This window comes from Natrix helvetica (genome assembly GCF_964273705.1).
Source record: "Natrix helvetica genome assembly, chromosome: 1".
Classification (NCBI taxonomy): Eukaryota; Metazoa; Chordata; class Lepidosauria; order Squamata; family Natricidae; genus Natrix; species Natrix helvetica.
The window spans coordinates 372922148-372941938 of NC_138548.1; the positions used below are offsets into that span (position 1 = coordinate 372922148).

A 19791-nucleotide genomic window follows, 5' to 3' on the forward strand; every position below is an offset into this window, starting at 1 on the left:
ACTTTTTAAAGCAATTTTTTACTACCGGTTCAGGTGAATAGGTAGTAAAAAGTGCTTTAAAAATTAAAAAAAGTTGGCCACGCCCACCCAGTCACATAACCCACCAAGCCACACCCACCAAGCCATGCCCAGAGAACTGGTGGCAAAAAAAATTACATTTCACCACTGGGAAGGATATTGCAAAATCTCCATTCCCTCCCAATCAGTTGGGACTCAGGAGGCAGAGAATAGATGGGGGCGGGGCCAGTCAAAGGTGATATTTACCAGTCCTCTGAACTACTCAAAATTTCCACTACCGGTTCTCCAGAACTGGTCAGAACCTGCTGAATACCACCTCTGCTTTGCTCCATGAACTCCATTTGGTGCCAGTTTGCTTCCAGGTCCAATTCAAGGCTTTAGTTGTGACCTATAAAACCCTACATGGTATAGGACCAGGTTACCTACAGGATCACCTTCATCCCAGGTCAATCTCACCTGGTCAGGCAGGGATGGTATCCTATAGAATATTCTCCCCTAGAAGTGAGGCAGGCCGCCACTCATCTGTCCTTCTGTAAAGGTGTCAAAACATGACCATGTGGCCTCATGTGGTAAGCTCAACGAAGCATGTAGCATATGTCTACTTTTTTTAAATAGGAGCAATAAAGTAATAAATAATATTTTTGCCATTATCTGGAATTATGAGGAAAGACATACCCAAAATAAATTTCTTATTTTACTTTGACATCAAATGTTCTTTTGTATTCAGGTCTGGTCTTAAAAAAATAATGTAGCACTTGGGAAAGAAGATGCAACATAGTAGGCCAGTGCTTGAAGCCAAGATGGAGAAGACCTGCACAGCCACCATATACTTCCCCTTGGTGCTCAGGTAGGTGGGAACAAAGGATATCCAGACACTACAAAAGACCAGCATGCTGAAGGTAATGAGTTTGGCTTCATTGAAGGCCCCAGGTAGATTCCTGGCCAGGAAGGCCACCGTGAAGCAGATGACAGATAGGAAGCACTTGTAGGCAAGGGTAAGGTAAAACATGGCAATAGAGCCTTCATTACATTGCACAATCATCTCTGAAGTTAGTGAGTCTGTGTCCAGCTCAGGGAATGGGGGAGAAGTGCCCAACCAGATGGTGCAGAGGACAAGTTGAACAACAGAAAATGAAAGGATGATGGAATTGGCCAGGCTCTTCCCCAGCCATCTCTGTACTTTATTTCCTGGTTTTGTGGCCAAGAATGCTAACACCACCATGACTGTTTTTGCCAAGATAGTAGAAATGGCAACCGAGAAGATGTTGCTGAAGGCTACTTGTCGGAGAAGGCAAGTGGCTCTCCTTGGCCGGCCAATGAATAGGAAGGAGGTCAAGAAGGAAAGCAGGAGAGAGATGAGGAGGATGTAGGAGAGATCCCGATTGTTGGCTTTGACTATAGGGGTTTCTTTGAATTTAATGAAGATTCCAAAGACTAAGCCTGTTACCAAAGAGCAGAACAAGGCAAAGGAAGCTAGGACGATCCCCAAATTTTCTTGATATGATAAGAAAGTTTCAATCCTAGGTATACAGATGTCTCGGTTGATGTTTGGATGCTGATCCGCTGGACATTTGGTGCATTTTACAGCATCTGAAAAGAGCAAGATGAACATCTCCCTCAAATGATATTTTTCCATCAGACTGGAGTTTTTGGTGTTTTCCCAACAGCTGGAGTTAAACTGATAGTTGTGTGGATTCATCTGGTGGAGAAAGGTTCTATGCCAGTGGTTCTCAACCTGTGGGTCGGGACACCTTTGGGGGTTGAACGACCCTTTCACAGGGGTCGCCTAAGACCATCGGAAAACACATATTTTTGATGGTCTTAGGAACCGAGACACCAATTTTATGGTTCGGGGTCACCGCAACATAAGGAACTGTATTAAAGGGTCGCGGCATTGAGAAGGTTGAGAACCACTGTTCTATGCTGAAATGCTTAGGAAATTTAAGTACTGTAACCCAGAAGGACGAGTAGCCAAATCAAAGGTTTGCCACACATTCCTAGGATGAACTGTGTCTACTTTTAGTGGTTGCATCATTTGCAAAAGAAATTCTATGGCAGGGCTCCTCAAACTTTGGCCCACAAGCTGGATGCACCCCACCAAAGCCATTAACCCAGCCTGCATGGGACCACAAAGCTGCCCCGCCCATATCACCCCACCCATCTGCTGCCCCCCCACCCGCCTTCTGGAGGCCAGGGAGGTCAAAAACGGGATGTGCACATGACCTCTGGAGGCCAAAAATGGGCCTGTTTTTTGCCTCCCTGACCTCCAGAGAGAGAGAGAGAGACAGACAGAGGGAGGGAGGGAGAAGGAAACACACACACACACACACACACACACACACACACACACAGAGAAGTCCCTCATACACACCCCAAGGCAGCCACATCTCTTCACTAACTTGCTTTCCACCCCCAGGAGCATAACAAATTAAAGTTAAATTTGTCGGTATTGTTTAGACTTCTAAATTGGCCAAGCCAATCCAGTCACATGACCACTTAGCAATGCCCACCCAGCTTGTCTGCCCCCCCAACAGTCTGAGGGACCGCGAATTGGCCCCCTGTTTAAAATGTTTGAGGACCCCTGTTCTATGGACTACATTTTACAGTGAAATCTGATATGATTCTTTTAAGAAGGGAGATATTTCACACATAAAAAATCAGCTACTGCTTTTAATTTGTACACTGGGTGCTGGGGAAGTCCCCTTATTACATTCTCCTTGCAAAAAGCAATCCACTTAGAACAAGGAGATGGTGAGGACTTTGTCTGAAGAGCTGTTCCTTTGACTGGTGAATTCTCCTGTGTCTTTATTCTCCCACCCAGACCAAGAAAGTAACACTAATGTATTTTGTGTCCTTGGGCGCCTCTATTGAGAGCTGAAAAAAATCTTCAATTTTACAGTTCTTCCTGAGGCTCCAGCTGGAAGGAAATATTTCTATTCAGAGATGAATGAAGGGAGGGAGGGAAGGAGGCAAGCAGACAGGCAGGATCCAATGTTGGACTTGTAGAGGAAACTCTTAAACAAACAAGTTCAGTCTTTCACTCATGTATTAGTGGACCAAGGAAGGGAAGGGAAAGAATCCAAATTTTTGTATTTCCCCAGAGATGCCAAATAAAACAGAGGAGGCTGATCAGTACAGAAGATAAAGAGCAAGATATGTCTTTATCATCATATATTTCAATAACTTCTCAATATTATTTCCAGCACATATTATGTTATACATATTAAAATAAATTAGTTTTTTTTACAAAAATCCAAGTTTAATGCCTATCAAAACAATATTTTCAGAATAATGTCAGGATGTCTATCTTCCTTCCAAAAACATCTCCCTTTTCTCTGCTGTCACCCACCTTCTGTGGTGGAGATGGTTCCTTCTGCACAGGGAAGACAGTCGTAACAGCAGATGGGCTTCCCTTCCTGAGCCACCTTCATGAATCCAGGATGGCAGCTTTCTACACACCTGGAGGGAGGAAGAGGCTGAGGAGATAAAGGAAAAATGCACAGAAAATGAACTTATTGCATAGGAAGGTTTTGTGATATCCAGTTGAAGATTTAGATTTGACTAATGAGAAGTCAATATACAATGTGAGGTTTGAAAAACATATTCTGTCTTTCTTTCTATTCCATCTAATGTTTCCTATACACTGTAGATTTTCATTTTAAATTTAGAGATGAAATTTATCAGGAAAATGTTGGACAGGTTTCTTTGGTTACTTATTCTAGGCTACTTGCATGACTGGCTCAATCTACCTCCCTTTCCATAGATTCTGTGACGAGTTTGTATGAAAATTGAAGACTATATTTTTCATGGCAACGTGAATAGCTGATAAGGAAGAAGTTTGTGCTTTTGAGAACATGATCAGCTGATATGGAAACTCAAAGGCACTGGGAAGAAAGCCCCATCACACCACACCTCAAAATTTTATTCTTGTTTTTGTAACCTTCAGTGGAATAAAATAATTATTAGTCTCACCTTGTTCAGCTTTTCCACTTGTGTGATACTCTTCTGGTCAACGAAAATTTTCAAATCCTGGGATACCTGTTTTTTTAGACTCCCAGATTTCACTCTGTTGATAGATTTATTGGGAAAAATTACCCAGTTTACAATGTCCAGGTCAGCTGTAAGATCTCCTTTCTCATCCAAATATACCCCATCCATGGAATTATTGTGAAATTGGGGGCTTTGAAGGAAGGAATGAAACTGGAAAGGAAAGAAAAGAAAAAGGATACAAGAATTTCTTTGAAAAGACCCCCTTAGTTTTCTCTCCTTCTCTCTCTCTCTCTCTCTCTCTCTCTCTCTCTCTCTCTCTCTCTCTCTCTCTCTCTCTCTCTCCTCTCTCTGTGTGTGTTTCTCTCTCCCTCTCTCTCTTTCTCTTTCTCTGTCTCTCTGTTTCTTTCTCTGTGTTTCCCCCCCCCTCTCTCTCTCTCTTGTTGTCTCTCTCTGTCTCTCTCTAAAACCAGGTCCTATTTTGAGTTTCCAACTTGGTTAGGATAGTACCAATAAACCTAGGAATAATAACAGCTGCTCACATAATGTTTTACTATATAGATCAGAAGAATGATTATAAAGGACAGGAGTTTCGATATCTGAAAATATTATTGTTCTCCCTGCTTTATCAGACCAATGCTAATAACAAAACTCCTCAAAAGGCAAGCTCTACATTTTTATTTCATTGATATTTGATAAAGTAATATTAACCTAAACTAAAACTTTTGGCCATTCAGAGGGCTGAAATTTTAACTTGTTAGAGTTGCCTGATTCAGGTAGGTAGCATCATGTTTCCTACTTTCCATTTTTGTTCTCCAGGATCTTCAGTGGTGAAGACCAGAGACCTAGCACAAGAAATATCACTCATGAGTTCAAGCATTAGTCCAAAATGTTTGTTCCTTACAGTCCTTACTTTCAATGATTGGAGAGAATTGCCTATTGGCTCCCACCATCTAAAGTGTAACCTAAGAAGAACCTAAGATCATCCAGAGAGTATATAAGACCAAGTGCTATTGCTATATTGCAGTCAAAGAAACAATTATTAGAAGATATTTGAATGGATGAGATTCCCACCTAAGCAGGGGGTTGAATTAGAAGACTTCCAAGGTCGCTTCCAACACTGTCATTCTATTATAAAAGAATGGCTGAACAATCAAGATATGAAAGCATTTTCTTTGAAAACAATAAAAAAGAGAGAAAATTATTTCAGAAGGCAGGATCAGTGGGTATGGGTAGAAAAATGAAGGGATTGGACAGTTATAATTGGGTTAGGACAGCGTTTCATGATAATTCAATTTTTCAGAATAATAACTTAAGCTTACAAAACTGATTTTCATCTGCAGGGGAACAATGATAGAAAACAATTACCTGCCACACCTTCAGCCTCGGATCTTCTACCTTCACACCCCTATTCCTCACTGATCTTTTGGATGTGGAAATATAAGCTGAATTTAAGGCCCTTCCCACAGCCCAGATGGTGTTGTAAATGAGATAGCTGTCCAGAGCCAGAACCCGATCAATCTCCTCTTTCCTCAGAGCCCCCAGCTCTTCTCCCTGTCTGCACCGCCTCCAGACTTTCACCGAAAAGGCATCCTTAGCGGATGAACATCTGAAAGTTTTCTTCACAAAGTTATGCATGGACGTGTGAAAGAGATGCAGAGCATCGTAGTTTGCCCATTTCTTTTTCTGTATTAGAAAGGAAAAAATGCCGGCCACATACTTAAAGGAAAAGATGCTAAGTATTAAATCGATACTGAGATCCCAGTGAGCTTTAGTGATCCAAACTTTTTCTACAGCGGGTTCTAGAACGTGTTGAAATAACACCTGCACAAACATCATTCCCACCTGGAATGAACTAGCCTCTGAACCATAAACAAAGACATTGACTTCCTTCCACTTGTAATGTTTTTTAAATGAAAATAACATGTAAGCCACGTTTAATGGAAAGGTTTGGTGTATAACTGCACAAATGCCATTCCTTAACATCAAAGAAGACATCGTCCTCATGAACCTCTCCCCCTGGTCAGTTTCTGGAGCAAGGAGCCCAACCAAGGTCCACCGGAAATAGAGGAGAAGCTGGACCATCCCTGGGTACTGGACTCCATCAGCAGGGAGCATCGGGTAGAAGAAAGGAAACTGAGTTTTATCCCTCAGGATTGGGGAAGCAAGACTGTAACTGACCTGAAAGGCATAGAAAATGGTGGCATTTTACATTTAACAAGCCAAATGCAATTTCACTCATTTCCACAATCAAGCTCTTCTTTTCATTTACTGGAGAGGATCTCTGATGGAAAGTTGCATGGTTGAAAAGTGTCTCCTGAGAAAGACACACCTGAGGGATTTTGTAGGTGCCCAACATGGTTGACATCTGGATGGAGATACCAGTCTCTGCCTCCTCCAGAACAGCCACTGTGCTTCTCTGCCTTCCACACCTGTAGTTGGGCACATTGGCCTCGCCATCTGAAAGCAGGTCCAGCAAAGGATCTGTAGTCATCTCTACCTTGAAGAAGTTCTCGTAGATATTATAACCCAGGGTGATGTTGGGTGGGATATGGTCACTCTGGTTGATATCCTCAGTTGCAAAAATGAAGGGCACAAATTTCCAATAATGTTTGGGTGCTTTTCTGCAAGTACGAACATATCAGTGAAAATAACATTTAACTTTTCTTCCATTAACATCTTTTTAATCCACTCATTCATAATGACCTGCAAACCTTGTGCAATATTAAAATATATTTCAGTAGAAAAAGAATAAAAAAGCAGAACATTTTGCTTCGTATAATATTTCAAAGACACTCTTCCAGGTGGTTATAGTAACACAACCCATGAGAAGAGAAATATGTCCATTGGAAAGTTGCAGGTAATAGGCCTAGGAGTGAGCTTGCAGGCCTCTTTGAACCAAAGTTTTAAACTAACGTAATTGCAAAATGTACCAGACATATTTCTAATGTGCTGATTGGGCGCTGCATTTTCTGCACAGTAGGTAATTGTATGGATATATTTAGAGCAGGAAGAATGAGATGATGGGAAATGAGGAACAGAAAGTAACAAATAGCTGAGAGCTTCAAATGTACATGGGTGTTTGCAGAGAGTAACAGTCAGTAAGAATGTAAGAACAAACAAGGAAGTGAGACTATGGAATGCGTAGGTCAGTAAAAAAAAGAAAGCATAAGTAATTCTTATACATTTCTTCTACATTTAGACAACAAAAACAAAATGCACAGGTACAGTATAGGTGGTACCTTGCTCAGTAGTAGTAACTGTGAAAGGGATCTTGGAGTCCTAGTGGACAACCATTTAAATATGACCCAGCAATATGCAGCAGCTGCCAAAAAAGCCAACACAGTTCTAGGCTGCATCAACAGAGGGATAGAATCAAGATCACGTGAAGTGTTAATACCACTTTATAAAGCCTTGGTAAGGCCACACTTGGAATACTGCATTCAGTTCTGGTCGCCACGATATAGAAAAGATGTGGAGACTCTAGAAAGAGTGCAGAGAAGAGCAACAAAGATGATTAGGGGACTGGAGACTAAAACATGAAGAACGGTTGCAGGAACTGGGTAGGTCTAGTTTAATAGAAAGAAGGACTAGGGGAGACATGATAGCAGTCTTCCAATATCTCAGGGGTTGCCACAAAGAAGAGGGAGTCAAACTATTCTCCAAGGCACCTGAGGGTAGAACAAGAAGCAATGGGTGGAAACTAATCAAGGAGAGAAGCAATTTAGAACTAAGGAGAAATTTCCTGATAGTGAGAACAATTAATCAGTGGAACAGCTTGCCTCCAGAAGTTGTGAATGCCCCAACACTGGAAGTCTTTAAGAAGATGTTGGATAGCTATTTGTCTGAAATGGTATAGGGTTTCCTGCCTAGGCAGGGGGTTGGACTAGAAGACCTCCAAGGTCCCTTCCAACTCTGCTACTGTATTGTATAAATGTGACTTGAGATGAGAATGGGGTCCTTTGCCCAATAGCTGTCTTTGTAGGATCTGCTATCTTTCATTGGACCCCATTGCAATGGTTTAATTTATAAGTTTTGTTGTGTAATTGCATTGCTATGTTGGCTATTCATGTTCCAAATTGCTCATGAAATAAACCTCTGATCTTAAAGTAAGATTTATTGCTTGTGGTTTCCCTTGTTTCTTTTATCGGAATATTTTTATGACAAACCTAAATTTCATGCATTGGTCTTCAAGTATTTTGTCCCATATCTGGTGGACTGTTTAATCCCTTGTAATAGGGGTGACTGATATTCCCAGATAATTTTCGCATTTTAAATGCAGTTCTAGGAATCTTTCAAATTATATTATTTTTTTAAAGATACTGAATAGCTAAAATAATTCATTAGCTCTTGTATATTCTTCATATTATAGATATTTGATAAGTTGGACCAATCTAATTATGAATGGCTACAACCTGGATGCCTTAAGAAGCTTTTAAAGTCCACTTTATTCTCTCCAGCTCTCAGGCAGAGTGAATTGAAAATCTGTTGAATCAACTTCTGTTGGTATTTTGTTTGTTTCTGGGGCGGTTTATGATTCTTTTCCTATTTCCTATTTTGTACTTGAATTGTAAAACACCCAGGATATGAATTCTACACATAAATAAACATATCGACCTGCCTACCAATACTGAATCCCCCCAGCCAAGCAGGAGACCCTACACCATTTCTGACAAATGGCAGTCTTGTCTCTTCTTGAAAGCCTCCAAGGATGAAGCTCTCACAAATTCCGAAGGCAACTTCTGTTCCATTGGTTGATTGTTCTCACTGTCAGAAAATGTCTCCTAATTTCTAGGTTGAATCTCTCCTTGGTCAGTTTCCATCCATTCTTCCTTGTCTCGCCTTCAGTTGCTTTGGAAGACAGCTTGACCCCTTCCTCACTGTGGCAGCCCCTCAAATATTGGAACACTGCTATCATGTCTCCACTGGTCCTTCTCTTCACTAGACTAGCCATGCCCACTTTCTGCAACTGTTCTGTTTATGTTTTAGCCTCCAGTCCCCTAATCATTCTGGTTGCTCCTCTCTGCACTTTTTCATTATCTCCTCTCCAATGCAGAGAAAAAAGACAGTGCTTGGACCAGTGTCCCCCAGAGTCCAGCTCAACTCAAGGGTAAGTTAGAAGGGGGGTGTACCATTCTGTTCCACTGTTTCCACACTCCAACTGATCATAGGATGGAAAGGAAAACAAATATGGGCAAATACTGCATCTTGATTGGATCTTGATATTTGATAGCTCAAAATGAGCTTCTTTAACCTATGGTGTGCAGTAGAGATCCCAAGTTAGAATCAGAAAGTAAGTTAGGAAAAGGACATTGGGGAGAAAATCTCCCTTTTTCAGAGAATTGAAAATATAGACATTCATTGGAAATGGAGCAGCTATAATGCAGAGCAGGGAGATTGACTTACTTAGAGAATTGTGTTGAAGGACTCCTATTGAAGTGCAGGGATTGAAACCTAGCCTTTGTTGCAGAGAATATGCCACTGATGAAATAATCTCCTGGCTTGTAATGATTGTCTGGGTCTACTTCGCTTTGTTCCAGAGTTAGGAGGCATTTGGCTTTGTGCATCGCACAGGCTCCCCTTGGCCACAGAAGCGGCACAAGGAGAAGTATACGCAACATGACTTGTGTTCCTGATTGAGCCCTCTCTGTCTGCATTTTCACAAAGAACGAGAAGAAGAGGTGGAAGAAAATAAAACCTCGTTCAAGACAGAAGCTTCAGACCCAGACAGGGTCCAGGAAAGAAACTGAAAAACAGCCCTTGCTTGGATTAAAACCAACCCCAGAATCTCTTTCTTTCTCCTCAGCCATTTATGTAAACATGACTGTATGTTAGATATAGATTAACAGAGTTGGAAGGGAGCTCGTAGGTCATCTAGTCCGACCCCCTGCCCAAGCAGACCCCACAACATTCCTGACACATGGCTGTCCAGTCTCTTCTTGAGAGCTTCCAGTGATGAAGCTCCCACAACCTCCGAAGGCAACTTCTGTTCCATTGGCTGATTGCTCTCACTGTCAGATAATGTCTTCTGATTTCCAGGTTGAATCTCTCCTGTTCATGTACTGTTCATGTTATGTTCATGTACCCAACATTTCTGACTTTCCATTTTACCCAACATTGTATTTAAGTCTGATAGCAACATCAAAACACCTTCTGACATGTTTGGATTACATTTTCTGAAAGTTTGCAGAAATGTCTCTAGGGGCTTAACATAAACTCAGCAAATCACTATGATTCGGAAAAAAGGTCCATGGAGTTTCTCAGTCATCCAGTTTGTGGTTGTCTCAAAGGTGTTTTTTCCAAAAGGCAACTGGGCTTTCTCGAGGTTTTTCTTTTTTAAACATATTTTGCTTCTCATCCAAGAAGCTTCTTCAGCTCTTCAATACAATTTGGATAATTGCAAGAACAGAAGCATCAACTCTCAGAACCCTGAACAAGTCAACAAGCACATGCCCAAAGGAAGACCTTACAGATGTGGCTCCTGAATTTGAAGATGGGCTGGCAAAGCAGACTAGAGAATTTGGCCCCAAATGTTTCTAATAAAAAGTTTTAGAAAAACCAGGATCAAGAGAGATTTTGAGCATGGCCAGGGAGAGTGGCATCTTAATATGGATTCAGTTAGGCATTCATTTTTAGGGGAATTTGCAAATAGGTTCTTTTGGTAGCTGTGAGTCCCATTTAGAGTGGAGGGATTTGTCCCTGTTTGAAACATAAAATGTTATTTATTTATTTATTTATTAAATTTATATGGCATTCGTCTCACTGTCTAAAGCTTGGGAGATCAGCAAAATGATTTCTTAATTCCATAAATCTCTAATCTGCCTTCCTGTTGAAGAGGTTTTACTCTTTTAGAACAGGGTGACAAATTTGAAGGCCCAGGGGCCGGATTCAGCTCGTGGGGTGCTTAGATCTGGCCAACAGGGCTGCCCTGGAAACAGTGAAGGGCCGGCCCTTGGTGCTTCTGCCAGCAAAAACGGAACTCAGGAGGATTGTGGACAGCCCTCCTAAGCTCCATTTTCACTGGCAGAGGGATGCAGGAGGCTGTCGCAGCGGAAAACGGAGCTCAGGAGCCTATTTTCACTGGCAGAAGCGCTCAGTTTACCATAGGCTCTGTGACATGAGTGACATCGAGCTGGTCACACCCACCCTGGCCATGCCCCCCCCCCAGAACCCCCCAGGTCAAACATAACCATAATGGGGCCCTCAATAAAATAAAGTTTGACACCCCTGTTTTAGCCCTTTACTCATTTTAGCCCCTTTTTAGCCCATTTATTGGCCTTCCAAAGTTGGATCTGGCCCTCTCTAGTTCACATTTATCCCAAGTCACTTGCATGACCTCTTAGAGATACAATTCAATTTTCTTCCATTGTCTCAAATCACTCCAGTCAAATGAGTTACCTAACTTTGCCCAGCTTACTCGAAATAGTGTTTAATGGGGCTGTTTCTCATGGGTATCTATGGAAAAATGGGAAGGGGACCAAAATCAAGAAGTTGACCAATTTAGGAACATGGTGCAACCCTGCACAGCTCTTCAGAAAGTGCACGTTTCTCCCTGCCCTATGTCACTAGTCATTTTTATGTACTCCAGGGAGTAAGAATAAGTTACCTGAAGAACTGTTGAGTTGAATATCTTCTTCTGGTCAGTGTTCTGACCCAGCATACGCAAGCAATGAGATACCACTTACTCACGAGAAACACAAACCCCTTTATTCCAACAGAGAAGGAACAGCCTTGTCACTTTGGATAAACAACCCCAAAAGTAGTTAGTCACAAATGAAAGTCTTTTCCCCTTCTGAAACAGAATGAGTCTTTGACAAGAAAAATCTTTGTTCGCACAAGAACTCAAGCTAGAAAGTCCTATCAATGATTAAGCCAAGCAGAAACACTCCCTGTTCACACTGGCTGAAGCAAATTCACCCCCTGTTATTTCCCAGCAGGGAGACTCAGTTGGCACCTCCAATATAGAGATATTAGTCGCAACCAACCTGGTTCTGGCAAATGACTCCGACTGGATTGATGTAGGCTGAAAAACGAATGGTTGTCTGCAACAACAGGTCACTCCCAAACCCCTACTATTTATTTTCCAGCCAGAGAGGGGCTGGATAGCATCTATAATGTCTTTTCCCTGAGAGCCGGCTTATTGGCTTTCATTGCTCTCCTCTCCTCTCCAATCCTCTCCCTTCCCCTCCCCTCTCTATGCATACATTCATACACACATCTGGGATGGCCCAATTTGTTCCTTCCCTTCATTAAGCTCAGGCCCTGAAGACAGTTGCCTCTCCACAATCAGTGGCAAATGCAGACCACAGCTCTGCATGTGCCACTGATTCTGCTTCCTCATCAGAGCCTTCCAAAAGCTCCGAAGCTGACATAGGCTCTCCCTCCTCCTCGTCTGACTCTGCTGCTAGCTCTGCAGGCAGCTAATGGGCCACAGCAGTAAGATAACAATCCCATTGCTAACAGTTTCATGAAATAATCATTAAAAAGAATCCCCCTATTTCAATGCTTTTGCCTGTGTCATTCCATACTGGGCTTTGGTTCATTAGACTAGACATACCCAATTCCTTTAACCGTGATACACATGGTTTAACCTCCAGCCGCCTCATCATTTTTGTTACTCCTCTCTGCAGTTTTTCCAGAGTCTCAACATCTTTTTTTTATAATGTGGTGACTAGAACTGGATGCATTATTCCAAATGTGAGCTTACTAAGGCTTTGTAAATCAATACTGGAACTTCATGCAATCTTGATTCTGTTCCTCTATTAATGCAGCCTAAGACTGCACTGGCCTTTTTGTCTGCTACAGCACACTACTGGCTCATGTTTAAGTGATTGTCCACTAGGACTTCAAGATCCCTCTCACAATTACTGGCATTAAGCCAAGTTTCACCTTGTCTATACCTCCCCAGTTGTTTTTTCTTGCCTTAGTGTACAATTGTACTTTTATCTACTTCAAATTTCATTTTTTCTAGGTAGGTTAGATGCAAAGTAAAATAAACTGGTTTGCATATTCATAATCTTTTTTTAGGACAATTCAAATAGCAAATAATATTTTTGTAATAATTAAATGGCATTTTGGGGAAAGACATAAAATTATTTCTCATTTTATTTTGACATTAAATATTCTTTGGTATTCAGATCTGGTCTTAAATAAATAATGTAGCACTTGGGGATGAAGAGGCAGCATAGCAGGCCAGTGCTTGAAGCCAAGATGGAGAAGACTTGCACGGCCACCATATACTTCCCCTTGGTGCTCAGGTAGGTGGGAATGAAGGATATCCAGACACTGCAGAAGACCAGCATGCTGAAGGTAATGAGTTTGGCTTCATTGAAGGCCCCAGGTAGATTCCTGGCCAGGAAAGCCACTATGAAGCATATGACCGCCAGCAAACCCATGTAGCCAAGGGCAAGGTAGAACATGGCAACAGAGCCATCAGTACATTGCAGGATGATCTCTGCAGATTGTGAGTGCATGTCAATATCAGGAAATGGAGGAGAGGTGCCCAACCAGATGCTGCAGATGACAACTTGGACACCAGAGCTAGAAAGAATAACGGAGTTGGCCAAGCTCTTCCCCAGCCATCTTTGCATCTTATTCCCTGGTTTTGTGGCCAAGAAAGCTAACATCACTGTGATTGTTTTGGCCAGGATGGAAGACACAGCAATCGAGAAGATGATGCTGAAAGCTGTTTGTCGGAGAAGGCAAGTGGCAGTTTTTGGCTGGCCAATGAATAGAAAGGATGTCAAGAAAGAAAGCAGGAGGGAGACCAGGAGGATATAGGAGAGGTCCCGGTTGTTGGCTTTGACTATGGGAGTTTCCATGAATCTAATGAAGATCCTCAAGACAAAGGCTGTGGCTAAAGAGAGGAACAAGGCAATGGAAGTTAGGATGATCCCCAGATTTTCTTTATACGATAAGAAAGTTTCAGTCTTTGGTATGCATTCATCTCGGTTGATACTTGGATGCTGATGTGCTGGACATCTGGTGCATTTTTCAGCATCTGAAAAGAGAAAGATTTAACCTCTGCCGTAAAACAAGAACTTCCATTACATGTATAGTTAGAGTGAAACAGATGACGGTGAAGATGAATGTGAGTGGATAAATGTAATAGGTAGCAAAGGTTGGGATGTTCAAGCATTATACTGCAAAAGGAAAATTGTAAAAGGCAAATGAAGAGTTGTGTTGCTTTTGGAGGTTGCACTGTTCCCATTCCATACTCAGAATAACAGAATAAGTAATGTGTCAGGCCTGCAGTTATATTCCTTTTTAGGATATTTGGCCTACCACACTATCTATTATTTCATTATGCTGCTTCATTAGTGTAGTAGTTGGGAGGGGGGAATAGAAAGGAGTAGAATTGTGGAATGTGTTGTTGTCATTCCTTTCTAGAAGCCCAAGGTCATCTTTTGTCTCCGCACCTCTGCACCTGACCGGAACCAGCTGGGTGGAGATGCCAGCGTGGCTGAAGAAGATTGGACCGTGTGATGGAATTAAGGGTGTGGGGATAAGACCATGAACTTTCAACTGGGTGGAATCCCAGGAAGGTTTTAGATTTGGGATTCCACAGATGTGCCAACATGTCAGTCTTATTAAATTGGAACTTTAAGGATAGCTCTGCCTTGGACTCTGATTTAATTCTGCATGATATTTGGAACACTGACATAATGTTCATTCCATGGATCCCCTACTTAAAAATTACTTTAAACAAGTGAAATCCCTTTATTCCCTCATTTCTCATCAGGAAGGAAGGGAGGAAGGGAAGGAGGGAGGAAGTTAGTTAGTTTCCAATGTTACCAATAGCACTTGGAATTATGTACCACTTCACAGTGCTTTAGAGCACGCTCTACATGGTTTATAGAGTCTGCATATTACCCCCAACAATCTGGGTCCTCATTTTACCAACCTCAGAAGGATGGAAGACTGAGTCAACCTTGAGCAGGTGAGAATTGAACTACTAAACTGCTGGCAGCCAGCAGTCAAGAGAATTTGCCTGCAATACTGCATTCTAACCACTGTGACATGATGGCTCATGGCCTGTGTTAGACAAAAAAAGTCCAGGCTTTTACTCATTCCTTAGTATATGAGTAAAGAGAAGTAAAGTGAAGGGTAAGGTAAGGTAAAGCAACGGACAGTGTTGCAAGTAATGCTCCCATAGAAAGCAGAAGTCCGTGGCAGGTAAATTCCTCAAAGAACAATTGACTGGATAAATCATACTGGCACAACTGTGTTGTGGCCTGTAGGCCACCGGCCCCTCCATTAGCCAAATCAGAGAAGGAAGTGGAGGAATGAGAGTGAGGGTCAGCATCAAGGCAACCTAAGAACTCAGAGGAGGGAAAGGGAATAGAGCTTTCAGAGAGAGCGAGAGCGAGAGCGAGAGCGAGAGAGAGAGCGAGAGAGAGAGAGAGAGAGAGAGCGAGAGAGCGAGAGAGCGAGAGAGCGAGAGAGAGAGAGCCTGGGCCATTCATCAGCTCTCATATGAAGAGTCAACAGCCCCCAGGTCTGGAGGTGGCTAATAAGGAAGATGAGGCACAACTGGGCTTGACATCTGGATGTGCAGAAGACAGAGGAGAGGAGTGGAAATCCATAAGTTGATCCTTGTGAAGGAAGAGTCAACATTGCTAACAAAGCCCCACCCTAACTCTGGGGATAAAAGGCAGGGGGTGGAGATGAATAGATGTGGCAGGCAACTATTCATCTTCTGGCTGGATAGACTTGTTAGCTTGTGGTAGAAAGAGAAACTCTTTGCCAGGGCTGCTGGTGCTCCTAATATAGGAATTATTGCTTCAACTACAGAGGGTTTGTCGTGTTTGGGGAGCAGGGTCAGAACAAACTGGTAAAAACAGACTCAGTTCCCATGGTTTTCGCCTAATTAAAAAGTGAACGTTCCCCTTTCCCCCAAATTATCAATCACATTGTCCAATAGAGGTGCTGAGTGGTTGCTTGGTCGCTCCACTCCTCCTCTCCAAAGCACCTGTTGGAATGTCCTTGGTTCCCACAGGAAAACTTTTTGTTTTGACTACAAAACAGAGTTATCTAGTTTCCCCCTCTCTTTCTGCCTTGGGGCAACCCTGAAGCCTCAAAGATGGCCTCAGCCAGGTTCGCTTTGGGATCTACAGCAAAGTGATGAGAAGTATTTGATGGGCTGTCACAAAGAAAAAAGGATTGACTTATTCTCCAAAGCACCAGAGGGAAGGACAAGAAGTAATGAATGGAAGCTTAATAAAGAGAAATCCATATTAGAAGTAAGGAGAAAATTTCTGACAGACCAATCAATAGTATAAACTGCCTCTCAGAGGTGTGGGTAGTCCACCACTGGAGGTTTTTAAGAAGTGGCTGGACAACAACAGAGGCTCCTGCCTTGAGCAAAGCTTGGATTAGAAGACCTTTGAGGTCCTTTCCAGCCCTATGATTCCACGTTCGATGGAGAATTTCTCCATTTCTCCAGAGATGCCAAGAAAAACTGACAGAGATTCACCAGTAGACGAGATGAAGAGAAAGAAATGCCACCTCCCTTCTAATGCATAGACCTTGTGGATCCCTTGTCTTTTAGTAACCTGCTCTAAATATAAAAGATTATCAATCAATCAGAATACAACTGGAATGGACCTTGGAGGTCATCTAGTCCAGCCTCCTGCTCAAGCAGGAGACCCTATGTCATTTGAGACAAGTGACTGTCCAGTCTCTTGTTAAAAACCTCCAATGATGAAGCACCCACAACTTTTGAAGATAAGCAGTTCCAATGGTTAATTATCCTCCCTGTTAGGAAGTTTCTCCTTAATTCCAAGGTATTTCTCACCTTGATTACAGCAGTTTCCATCCATTGTTTCTTATCCTGCCTTCTGGTGCTTTGGAAAATAAGTCTTCCTTGTGGCAGCTTCTCAAATACTGGAATACTGCTACAACTTATCACTTGTTATAAATATTTTATCACTCGTTATAAATTATACATATCAAATGCTTTTTTTTTTCATTTCAAAGCCAAGCTTACAATACATATCAAAAGAAACTTTCAACTGCTTTCTTTCCTAAAGTCGGCCTCATTTCTTTGGTGTCACTCACCTTCCGTGGTAGAGATGGATCCCTCTGCACAAGGGCGACAATCGTAGCAGCAGATGGGCTTCCCTTCCTGAGCCACCTTCATGAACCCAGGGCGACAGCTTTCCACACACCTGGAAGGAGGAAAGGGCTGAGGAGAGAAAGGAGAAATAGCCAGGAAATGAATATATTTTCAGAAAAAGGACAAAGGAAGATGGTATTATTAATTTCCAGTTCAAGTTTTAGCTTTGAGTAGAAGTCAATAGGAAAGGCGAGGTTCGTTAAAAGGGATTGAACTGCATATTCCTTCTTGATTTCTCTTCCCTTCTGAAGTTTCATCCACAGTACCATTTTTAGGCAGCCATTTTAAATTTAGATATGAACGTTTTCAGGGAAATATTGGGTAGAATTTTACTTTGGCTAAGTGAGTTAGCTTACTTGCATGATTAGCTCAATCAATCTCCCTTTCCATACAATCACTGAATAATTTGCATTAAAATAAAATACTATTTTTTCTTTGTGGCCATCTGAATAGCTGAAGAAGTTTGAACTCTTGAGAGCATGATCAATTGAAGTGAGAACTCAAAGGCATTGAAAGCAAACCTCTCACCCACCCCAAAAGTGCATCCTTATTTTCACCACCTTTTTCAAAGGAAGAAAATAAATATTAATCTCACTTTCAGCCTTTCCACCTGGACGACACTCTTTTGGTCAATGAGAACTTTAAAATCCTGGGATGTCCTTTTTTCTAGACTCCCACATTTTATTCTCTTGACAGAACTGTTGGGGAAAACCATCCAGTTCACAACATCCAGGTCAGCTGTCAGGTCTCCTTTCTCATCCAAATATACCCCATCAATGGAATTATTCTGGAACTGAGAGCCTTGAAGGAAGGAGTGAAGCTGGAAAGGAAAGGAAGAGTTTAAAAACCAAGTGAAACTCTATCCGTGGGATGCAGGCATCACATGAAACCACACCCCCAATGGCCCATGGAAAAACCTCTCTCCACAGAACCGGTTCCTAATGCCCTAAAAGTTGGGGGCCACTGCTTTACAACTCCCTCGAATCAGTTTGCAGAATATTTTCCCCAACAATCTGAGTCCTCACTTTACCAAGCTCAGAAGGATGGAAGGCTGAATCAGTCTTGAACTGGTGATAATCGAACTGCTGGCAGTTAGCAGGGCATAAGGTTAATTTAATTTTTCAGAAGAAGTAAGCAAGGCATCCACTCACAAAACTGATTTCCATTCTGATGAAAAAGTCTGATGGAAAATAAATACCTGCCAAGCTTCAACCCTTAGAGCATTTACCTTTATAGCCCTGTTCCTCTTTGATCTCTTGGATGTGGAGATATAAGCTGAATGTAAGGCTCTTCCCACAGCCCAGATGGCATTGTACTTGAGATAGCTGTTCATAGCCAGGACCTGATCGATCTCCTCTTCCCTCAGAGCCACCAGTTCTCCCCTCTGTCTGCACCGTCTCCAGATTTTTACCGAAAAGCCATCCTTAGCGGATGTACATGCAAAGGATTTCTTCATAAAGTTAAGTGTGGATGAATAAAGGGTGGAAACTGCATCATAATTGGCCCATTTCCTTTTCGGCAACCGAAAGGAAAAATTGCTGCCAAAGTATTTAATGTCAACAACATCAAACATCATATCAAGACTCAGATCCCAATAAGCTGTGGTGATCCAGACCTTTTCTACAATAGGTTCCTGAAAGTTTTTCAATAAGCCTTCTATCAACATCATTCCAATTGCGAATGAATTAGACTGTGAACCATAAACAAAGACATTGACTCCTCTCCACTTGCGATATTTTTTAAGTGAAGAACGTACTTCAACCAAATTCAGTGTAAAGGTGTGGTGTATAACTGCACAAATGCCATTCCTTAACATCAAAGAAGACATCGTCCTCATGAACCTCTCCCCTTGGTCAGTTTCTGGGGCAAGGAGAGCAACCAAGGTCCACTGGAAATAGAGGAGCAGCTTGACCATCCCTGGGTACTGGACTCCTTCAGTAGGGAGCATCGGGTAGAAGAAAGGAAACTGAGTTTTATCCTTCAGGATCTGGGAAACAAAACTGCAACTGATCTACAAAGGAAAAAAAAAGGAAGACAGTGCTAGCTTACACTTACAAGCAAAATGTAATTCTTGTCATTTCCAAAATCAAACTCTGCTTTTCATTTGCACAACAGCATCTCTGACTGAAAGTTGCATGGGTGAAAATGGTCACTTGGATAAAAAAGAGACCTGAGGGATTTTGTAGGTGCCCAACATGGTCGAAATCTGGATGGAGATACCAGTCTCTGCCTCCTCCAGAACAGCCACTGTGTTTCTCTGCCTTCCACATCTGTAGTTGGGAACACTGGCCTCCCCATCTGAAAGCAGGTCCAGCAAAGGATTTGTAGTCATTTCTGGCTTGAAGAAATTTTCATAGATATTATAACCTAGGCTGATGTTAGGTAAGAATTTGATATTCTGGTTGATGTCTTTGGTAGCAAAAAGGAAGGGGAGGAAGTTCCAGTAAATTTTGGATGTTTTTCTGCAGGTAAAAAACAGTTTTAATCCACTCAATTAGAAATATTCTAAACAGTTTGTAACATTCCACAATATTACCATAGAAAAAAAGTAAAAACAATAGGAATTTTGGATCATAGAGAATTTCAAAGGAACTTGCCACTTCAATTTCTTGTGTTGGTTTTCAAGCATTTTATAGTATATTTGACAGACTGCTTCCTCTCTCTTAATA

The 19791-nt window shown here is 42.0% G+C and overlaps 1 protein-coding gene across 1 annotated transcript in view; it reads right to left on the minus strand.

Moving 5' to 3' along the window:
• LOC309382730 (vomeronasal type-2 receptor 26-like) overlaps nt 1–19454 on the minus strand; it is a gene marked incomplete at both ends in the record, with an annotated part of 92792 nt that extends 73338 nt beyond the window's left edge. Inside the window, 8 exons of the mRNA XM_081934522.1 lie at nt 4114–4218; nt 5374–5691; nt 6055–6186; nt 6338–6629; nt 17065–17174; nt 17718–17942; nt 18879–19133; nt 19293–19454. Of these exons, the coding sequence (XP_081790648.1) occupies nt 4114–4218; nt 5374–5691; nt 6055–6186; nt 6338–6629; nt 17065–17174; nt 17718–17942; nt 18879–19133; nt 19293–19454 (1599 nt within the window). The remainder of the gene's footprint in view (nt 1–4113; nt 4219–5373; nt 5692–6054; nt 6187–6337; nt 6630–17064; nt 17175–17717; nt 17943–18878; nt 19134–19292) is intronic.
• Nucleotides 19455–19791: the final 337 nt, after the last annotated feature.